At 37.7% G+C, this 10,224-nt stretch overlaps 1 protein-coding gene across 2 annotated transcripts in view; it reads left to right on the top strand.

The window, feature by feature from the left end:
• The window catches only part of LOC124621770 (heat shock protein Hsp-12.2), a 105,741-nt gene extending 96,658 nt beyond the window's left edge, over nt 1-9,083 (top strand). For both annotated transcript variants that reach the window (XM_047147201.1, XM_047147202.1), the window contains one exon: nt 8,640-9,083. In XM_047147201.1, the coding sequence (XP_047003157.1) occupies nt 8,640-8,834 (195 nt within the window). In that variant the 3' untranslated portion in view covers nt 8,835-9,083. The remainder of the gene's footprint in view (nt 1-8,639) is intronic.
• Nucleotides 9,084-10,224: the final 1,141 nt, after the last annotated feature.

The raw sequence follows: 10,224 nt of genomic DNA on the forward strand, positions 1-10,224 counted from the left end.
TATTTAAAACTTCGACTCTCTCTCGTAATGTGCACTCGATACACGACTTAGAAGACAACTAACAATACACAAGATGTAACGACAACTTATAACACTGCTTTGTTTGCATTCCCAATCTTGAGTAAATATTCTGGAGAAAATATCACAGAATCCCTTTCACTAAATAAGATAAAAAGTTGTATCTTAAGGAACGTATCAAGAATATGACGAATTATGTTGTATTAAAATGTGGTTACGATAGTCATTTACACTTTTAGTGTATGGACTAAAAAGTACGACTTCACTTCAGTAGAAGTGAATTGTAGCTAATCGAAGCATACCATTATAGCTTCAGGGTACTGAATGGGTAAGAGTAGTTCACAAATACGTGCATATGCGGATAAGAGTTGTGGAAAAGAAACTTGCACATGCGGCTAGCATTTCTCCTATCAGAAAGAAAGGAAAAGAGAAAGAGAGAGAGAGAGGGGGGGGGGGGGGGGGAGGTCGATCTACTATTGCAATCATTCGACCGCTGAACGAATCAAGAGTATGATGCTTATATTATTAGCGAATACTGCAAAATGTACGGGGCGTACATTCAAGTGAGTCTGCTTGTATGTTAGACTACCACAACTGCTGAAAGCGACTTCATCGCTACATGGTCGTCTGTACCTTAATCTTCTTTTCAACATAATTTCTCCCAATATTGAGGCACTTGTCACAGCGAACAATCAACTTTTCTTTATTCCATTCCATAAAAATCTGTTGCCTGATTTGCCCAACTCTTTCTGAACAATCGTTTTTAAGACATTGTCGTCGTGCGATGACCGCCTAAGCTGATTTTTTTTTTTTTTCATACAATTCTCTAACCTGCCAGCGTTTACACGGCTTTTGTGCACAGAAAACGAATCACTGCAGGTGTTTCAATTAACTGAGACATTTAAATAAATAGTAATAAACGTAAACAGGAATGAATGCTTAACGTTATGACCCAGTAGATACAGGTTCTCAGAGCACATACACAGATCACCGACCGCAGCGCTATAGCGACGAGTAGCAACGTTTTAGAGAAACATGAACGCATTGCGTATTCTTTATACAGACCTTTAATGTTGACTTGTACATAATTATTTCTGCCAAATAATTGGGATAAGCGTCACCATTTCAGAATAATCCTGCCCCGACGAAAGATACTTATCGCGGAGCAGTAAAAATTCGTTTAACACTGTAAGGGCATCATAATTCGTGAAATACGAGGCGTTCAGCAGAAATTCCAGACGTTCTTGGCTGAATGAAGCTCATTTTCCACGCAGATCCGCTTACATGTGACGGCATGACTCATCCTATAACAGTTCACCTTACGCACAAAATTACTTATTAAACAGTAACCTCAAAATGATCTGACCTCAACACGTTCTTTGGAAATGGGAGCCCAGCGCGGAAGAATCGTTCGTGTTCTTTTTAGTCGGTAGAATAGCTCTCCTGCAATTAGGGAGTGTAACATGTAATTCTTCGGATGGGTGCTCTTCCTGAAATGAACGTAATTGAATAGTGTGTCTGTGAAGCTTTACATTTGCTACTCTTAGGCAGCATTGTAACCTTCCAAGTTTTCAATAAACATACTACTTATATTTTTGTTTAATTATGTTACAGTTCAGACTGATTGCGCTTAGGTCGCAATGCTAGGGAGGTAATCAAGGAACAGAGAAACATTTTATTTAAAAATGCTGCCAAAGAAATGCACATAGTTGGTTTCATTCGTCTTAGCAATTCTAGCAGCTTTCGTTTCGTAATGCCTTCTGTCGCTGAAATACTGTTTTGATCAACCGTGACAACGATCACTAATGAGCCAAAACATTAATCCATTGCCCACCGCGAGATTGAACGCGACCCATCGGCGATGTGGGCACTTGATGCAGTAATGATAGTATAATGGCTATTTTTTTCCGCAACCTCTGATCGTATCTCGAAATTAAAACTACTTTTAAAACATTGGGAACCTGAACATATTTGACTCTCAAGGTACAAAAATCGTTAATCAACCTTCTGTTTGCATTGCCTCCCAGGGATACGCCTTGCTTAAAAATATCCTTTACATAACAAAATTCATCGTACAAACAATGTTCATCTACGTATCTGATCCGAGTCAATTTTTTTCTGAAGATGCTTAAATTTTAGCTAGTCACTTAGGCACAGAGGCATCCAAACCTCTATTGTCATTGGAAACTGATCCCCAAATTTGAAATTCTTGACTAAATATGTTTTCAATGCGTTTTCTGATTCTGGAACAAACTACATTATTAGAAACTATTTTTGGCGCTAGCAAAATGTCTGTCAATCATTCTTTGCTCAGTTTTATTAATCACGGTCTTGGCTGCATCAAAAGTTTCCGTGATACCCACGCCGGAGCGTTCTAAAAACTTAGGACAATCTTAAACAACTGCACCAATAAGGGAAAACTTTACATGTTCACCAATGGACCAGAGATTGTAAGGAAAGTCGTGGCTTGTCAAGGGAAATAAATTATTTTAATTACCATTGCAAAACTTAAAAAAATACGGGATCAATTCGAAATAATATAGGACACGAGTTCTGACAAAAAAGACAGCCAAAATACGGAGATTCCAGGGAAAGACAGGATAGTTGGCAACCCTGTCTGTAATCGAATTCTTGGCTGCGGAAAAAGAAACCGAGTGAACATCCATAAACGTTTGTGCGCACTGTATGGTAATGATGCAGTTGGTAGCAGTACTGTTGTGCCATGGATAAAGAGAGTTAAAGTGCGAGGAAATACAGAAATGTAGCTGCCTGATCGGCCACGTTCGGGATGTCCTATCACAGCAAGTGCTCCTTCCGACATGTTGAATCATGAGAAGCAGCAGTGTGCGATGATAGGATATTCAACGGCGTCCTCAAGGCGAGTTCCATGACTGCTGACAACAGACGGCAGATTATTCAAAGTAAAGCCATTTTCATGTGGACTGTTTGAGCAGTTTGAAGACAATGGAGAGGCCTTTCCGTCAGGGATGCAGTGAACAGCAGAGGACAATAGCTTTTACCTACAGGTTTATACACAACGCCCGTGTAAGGCCATAGAACGTAATGTAGACTATGTAGGAAAAAATACACGCAAATGAAATATCGACTGATATTATCACAATACTCTAACTCTTAAGAGTAAATATGTTCTGAGAAAAAAAGTGTGGGTCATTATTTACTGAATGAACCTAGTATTACAACAAAAATATATTTTATAAAAAATATTTGTATTTGTAAATACATTTGTTTGTCTTTCTAATTTTCCGCTGAAGCGTTCATCATAGCCGCGTGACCTTAGTATGCCGTCAGGAATAATTACGAGATTTTCTACGTTTCCCAAAATATCTCATATCGAAGAAACTGAAAATGGTTTTCCCCACCTTCAGGAACTCCAGAATCACTGTCTGGTGGCACGAAGTAAAAAAAAAAAAAGGCTTTCTGCCAAATCGAACTAACTTCAAACTGCCAAAATTCCTTTACTTATTCTTTTTGCCACCTGAGGTGCCACGCTCTTGAACGGCCGCCACTGGAAACCTGAAGCGAGGTGAATGATGGAATTCATATCAACGGTCTACAGAAAAATTCAGTTGAATGAGCCCGTACACAATAATGACGTCTACGTTTTTTACGATTATATGTTTTTAATTTTTGTGGTTGTGACTCTTGTGCAGTGCGGATCCCTACGCTTAGCCTACGTCAAATGCGACCCTGGTTCAGACGCGTTGTAACAATCGGAATATGAGTCTTTGTTAATCCTCCCAGAACGATGCAAATCATCGGTAATGACATGTAGATTTTTGTTGAAAGTGTAGAAAACAATCTACGAGACTAATGTCAGTCCTTCACCAGAAAGTGTTGTGTTTGTTTAGTCACGATTTGCAGTGTCATTAATTAATTATATTAATAAAATTATAGCAAATATGTTTCATTTCCCTTGAATGAACAATCTCTCTACAGATAATGCAGAGCGTTTCCACGGTGTGCCACGACACTGAATGTGTAGACCAATTATTGATGATTTGTCATAATTCTCTTCACTCATTTTACGAGTATAAAACTTGCAAAACTTTTCTCGGCGTATTTTCAGATCGAAATCTAACGTGTGTAATGTTCTATTTAATAATCTCTCAACTGAAAACTGGACCTACGCACTATCTCCTATTCCTTTTCTTTGTTTTATGTTCCATATTTTGTAAAGCTCATCTGAGAGCTTTCCTGTTAATCATTTGGCGGAACGTAGCTATTGCGTGAGTATTATAACAGGATGCATATGAACGCCTGTTTGGAAATCTCGGCTGCAAGCAGGCAACTGACTTACTGCAGTACTCGCGCAAACCAAGTTGACACTCGGCGCAGTCGCTGATGGGAGCGATCGTAAAAGCGGAATATTTACGGCCGCTCCCGTCAGCCACCGCGCCGTGTCAGCTTCCTTTTCACGAATACTGTGCATAGTTACGCCCCCTTGCAAAGAAACAGTTTAATCGACCTGAAATCAAGAAGCTCATCGATTTTTGACTCGATAATTTGGTCGACGGAACAATCTAGCCAGTGCGGCCGGCCCAAATGTCGCAGACGTTGGGTGTCGAGTATGGCCTACAACGGTGGTATAGGAGGCAGTAGGTTCTGCAGCCTGCGGTAGCACGCCGCCTGCCTCTTTGGCATTCTTGTTGCTGGCCGCTATTTTTGCCTCGTTCTATTCCCAGCAGGGCGCCGTTGCCGCTCCTCTAACTCCTCCCGGCTTACAAGTTTATTCCGTGCGGCAATCGTGCAAGGGAATGCACAGATTCCACGGTAAATCCAAAGAATTAAACCAAGTCAGGAATCAGTTTTACTTAACATCCTGAACAAAAAGTCTTTTCCGCTGAAATTTTTAATAGAAACATCAGAGGAGGACGACATATTAATCGACACCAGACTAGTGTTTTGAAGGAAAGTGTTCAAATTCCCAAGTTATTTTCTTGTGGTTTACCCAAATCGCATCAAGCTGACACTGGCTGCATTCCTTTGAAATGACCACTGCTCCTTCCCCAGTGCTTGCCCATATCGAAATTGTGTTCGATCTCAAATGATAACCATGTCAAGAAGATGTAAAAAAGTTAATGCTTCTTGTTTAAGTGTAAGATAACCACGCAGTATTATCAAGGACAGTAAGTAGTAGGGAGTTATTTTGTTACCCCACTACAATTCACAGGCAACATTAATAAAAATCGTTGGGGTGTTGTAAGATGTTGCAGTTGCAAGACATTACTGCATAATGGGGTGCCTTTCCTGGTACAACGAAAGCAATTATGACTTTGCAAATAGCAAAGTTAATGTAAAGCTGTCCTCAATTGAATATTGTTTTGAACGTTGCTGAACTTTACTGGAGATGCTGTGGCAAGTAGTCTGCCATTTCCTCCTCAGACACTTGAGCAGGTCTACGTAGCCAGTCACAGAGGGATCTACAATTTAATGTGTGCTCCAAACCATGGTACAGTTTGGAATTTTCCCCAATTTACAAATCATTAGTAGAAGTGGAAAAAACAATAAATAACAAGAAATGATCCTAAGACTATCTGAACACTGAACACTGAATTTTAGAAAGAACACATTATGTGAAAGTACTAGTATTAATAACAATCATTTAAGGTTGAAGCATTTCTCAAAAACTTCTACAGATTTTGCATGTGTGTGATTTGTTTAGAATGTGTGTGCTGTTTGCACTGCAATTGTTTGTGCATCGTCCTGAAAAATCCCAAGGACCTATAGGAGACAAAATGCTATCTACTGGAACATATTGTAGGAGCAGATGATGTCGTGGTGGGAAATACAGTAATGTAATCGGAAAAGCCAGTCAGCTGTAAGTATGAAAGCAGTAATGTGATTAAAATAAATCCTTTTAAAAGTATTTGTGACAGGATGCATTTTTAAATGTCAATCCTGAATGACTACAGGATTCACTAGATCCAGCGTGGATAAAATAACATTACTCATTAAATGTATTGCCACAAAACGTTGGATTTTAATATGAATAAGCAGTGTATAGACATGGGTGCATCACAAGCTTTTTTAATAAAATAATGGAACCAAATGATCAAGGCATGTTTGGAACAACTAGCAGAAACAGGAAAACAATCAGATTGTGAAAGAGACTACAGATGAAAATGTAACTGTGACCATAATAAAATTGGAGTGGCGGCGGATGGGATACATATTTTACGGGTATGTGCATGGATGGTCAACGGACCAAGTTAGTTCTTTGCTGGAGTCAAAGGGATACGAAAAGACTGTGACCACAAGCTAAATAAAAGTAGTTGAGCTGACATTTAAAAACATGTAGAAGCAGCATGGATGCATGTCGTGCATGGATGGTCAACGGACCAAGTTAGTTCTTTGCTGGAGTCAAAGGGATAAGAAAAGACTGTGACCACAAGCTAAATAAAAGTAGTTGAGCTGACATTTAAAAACATGTAGAAGCAGCATGGATGCATGTCAGTGATGACTAAAAGGCATGGAGAAGCCTGCATGAGGATTCTATTCAGCAGTGGATATCAAATGGATGACGACAATGGTGAAGTTTATGATAACCACAGTACTTCATTAGTCATTGTAATTTCCTTCTACTGCTTGTCAATTTTCAGTGGAAGGCAAATTTGAAGTCTCCTCATATCTTTTGTCTTGGTACTGGCTCAGTTAGCACAGATATAGCATGCAGCCATGTCCATTATGTGGCCATAGTCCACAAATATTGTCATTCCTGTCAGTTTCTCTGTCTGCAATGCATTTTTCACCATACCTACCGAACATAGCAGTACATCCAGTGATAAAACTATAACAAGGAAGGTTATGAACTCAGCAATCAGTCACAAACCCACTGGTCTTTTATTGCATCTGCCTATCCAGATATCAGCTATAAGCAGCCATCTTTATGCATTTGAATGAGTTAAAGTCCGACAAACTCACACCAGTACATGCCATACGACTTTACTGATGTACAGACAAGAATAATACATACATAAAAGGAAAAAAAATCAATGGGATTGCAACTGATTGTTGTCACTCTGTCTATCCGTCTGACTGTTAAAAACCCTTTTTCTCAAGAAGATGTAGATGTATCAAGTTGAAGTTTGTCACATATTGAGGTCTACACTCCCTTGGCAGTGTAAAATAATGAAACTACTAAGGCAATGCGATCAAAAGACATGGCCATTTATGTCACATATTTTAATACTCACAATATCCCTCATCAAAACCTATAAGGTACTTCACGTTGACCAAGAATCATAAAATTTGGTAACAAGTAAGCTTTCATGGTACAAGTAACCAAAAAAATCTGAAAATTGTTAGTATGAAGTTGTATCACATGAAAAAAGTTTCTTTTTTCATTTGTTATATGATGTCAAACTTGAAATTAAAACAGTCAATAGTTCTACATTCAGGATGACTGGATTGCAATGGTAAAAGTCAAACATAAGGCAAGAAATGACATTATTGCTCATATGATCCATTTCAAAATGTATCCATCATGCATAAATTTTGGATTTGGAAATGCATCATATGAGCAATAAAGTCATTTCTAGTCTGATGATTGACTTTTACCACTGTGACCCAGTTGCCTGAATGGAGTACTACTGATTATTATAATAATGGTTGCCTGCCTCGTGCATGATTTTGTCACATTTATATAATTAGTTAAAACATTCTTGAAAATCTTGGAATCCTTAGACCTATATCTTGCCAGTACCAGTGTCAAAAACAGGCAAAAATACTAGAGATTCATAATTCCTGAAATAGATGAAGTTTCTATATACATAACTAACAATATTGAAAAGGATAGTTGCCACTCACCATATAGCAGAGATGCTCGAGTTGCAGAGAGGCACAACAAAAAGACTCTCGGAGAGTGGGCTTTCGGCCAAAAGGACCTTTGTCGAAAATAGACAACATACACACACACACTCACATAAATGCAACTCATATACACTTAACCACAGGCTCTGACAGCTGAAGCCAGCTGCCAGAGACTGTGGTCAATTCCTTATAATAGTCTACAGTCACTGTGCAAAATGGTTCTTTGTGGAATGAAAGTTGGTTAATGATAAAACTATCTCATAAGTAATACTTACAAATTTTCACATTTCGTCAACCTTCTGTAGCACTTGACAATGTAAGTATCTTTGTTTTAAGACTACACAAATATTTGGGCAAGCATTTTAGTGTTTTGTGCCACAAAGATAACTGGCTTTTTAGGCAGAGGATCCATAGCATAGTACCTGGTCTGTGCTGAGGCCTATAACCTGCAAAAAACATTCATCAGTCCATACCACATAATGTGAACCCTGTGCTCTGTTCTACACATCATTACAGCTTCAAAAGTAAGTCCATTGCCCTATAAACTACACACACATACAGTTGATGTCATACTTCAACAGAGAAGGGAATGCCCTACCAACCACAGCCACCTCACCCCTCCCCTGAAGAGCTTAACATTTGGGTTGCATTCAACCTCTCCCTCCTCCTCCTTCCCCCTTTTACACACAGAAAGTTTTTGATGTTAATTATAAATTATGAAGCTCAAATCAAACTTTGTGTTACTGTTATTATATAATGGAATACATTAACATTATTTTTTGTTATTCCAGGTTCACGCCAAGCATGAGGAGAAGACTGAAAGCAAGTCAGTGTACAGGGAATACAACAGGGAATTTATGCTTCCAAAAGGCACAAACCCAGAGAGCATAAAGTCATCACTCAGCAAGGATGGTGTGCTTACTGTTGAAGCACCCCTTCCTGCACTTGCAGAAGGTGAAAAGCTGATCCCTATTGCTCAACAATAAGGTCCTATGTGGCACTGGGCAGCAGTTTTTAAGTGGCAGCAAATTTAAGTGGGCAGCACATCTGACACTTTCAAGTCTTGTGTCAAGATTACTTTGCAATTTGAGTTCATTCTACAAGTGTCTTTTATATCTTCCATAGCTACTGGTTATACAATAAAACAGCTTGTCTCATTTTTACAATGTAGATGTTATCTACTGATTGATGTACTTTATTCAAATAAAAGTCAATTATTTCTGACACTTCATAAATGGTGGGTTGACTGCATCCTACAGATTGTCATTTTCTCTCACGAATTTATTAATAAGTGGAAGTTGAAAATATATATGATTATTTGCATTATATTAATATGCTTAAAATCTATAGGAATATTGAGACTTGATGTCAGATATTTAAAATACACTGATTCTTTTTCGCCATTTTTGTCCATGTTTACGTGTCACAGTATCTGCAGTCAGTTGAGTATAATCTGTACGAGGAAAGGGGAGGCAGGATGAAGCAGCTAGACCAACTCAGATCATGAGAAATAATTCAGATATAGTGTTCACCTTCACATGTTCATTATAATTGTGAAGTTAAACACATGACTGTGCCTTTTCCAGTTATTGTTTTTCCATTTTTTTTTATCTGTCTAGTGCATGCTTGATCATATTTGCTACTACACTGTCACGAGTGTTACATGCTCTTACAATGAGTTAGGGCCATTGACGAAGTTATTATTTATAAACATCACCATTTTTAGTTCAGGAGTTTTGTAAGTATATTGTCAACACTGAAATGTAATTAAATACCTAGTTAGTTTAATGGAAGTTTCATATAATTTACAAAATTTATATTTATTCTTCATAAAAATAAACACTAAAAATTAAACACAGAAGAAGTATATTTTTGCATTTGATAAAATATTTTAACAATAAAGAAAAAATGTTTTTAAAGTGAATCTTATCTGAGTCTGTATGAAAATGGTCCTGTCATAATTATTTCTTTTTTTATCCTGAAGACACTAAAAAGTCAAGAAAAAAAGTTTTCAGATTTGTATTTGCTACATACTTTAGAAATGCAGATGTACTGAAATACTCACCAGTCATCTTTGTTTTGTACACATTTATTTAAAGTGTAGCACTGACTAATATTTTTATGAAGTGTTAGCACTTTAAGTGTTAAAAATGCAATAAATTACAACAAAAACAACAATGTTGCTCAAATTTTATCTACCACTTTATCATGAAGAGATTTCTAATGGATATTGTAATAGTATGTGGCTTTAATAATACTGAAATAAAAATCTAATTATCTTTACTTATCGAAGCTTAGAACTCAGTGAGATAAATATATTATAAGAGAGTGCCATTTTGACACTATAATCACTGGAAAATGGGGTGGTGAATCAGC

This window comes from Schistocerca americana, chromosome 7 (assembly GCF_021461395.2).
Source record: "Schistocerca americana isolate TAMUIC-IGC-003095 chromosome 7, iqSchAmer2.1, whole genome shotgun sequence".
NCBI classification, from domain to species: Eukaryota; Metazoa; Arthropoda; class Insecta; order Orthoptera; family Acrididae; genus Schistocerca; species Schistocerca americana.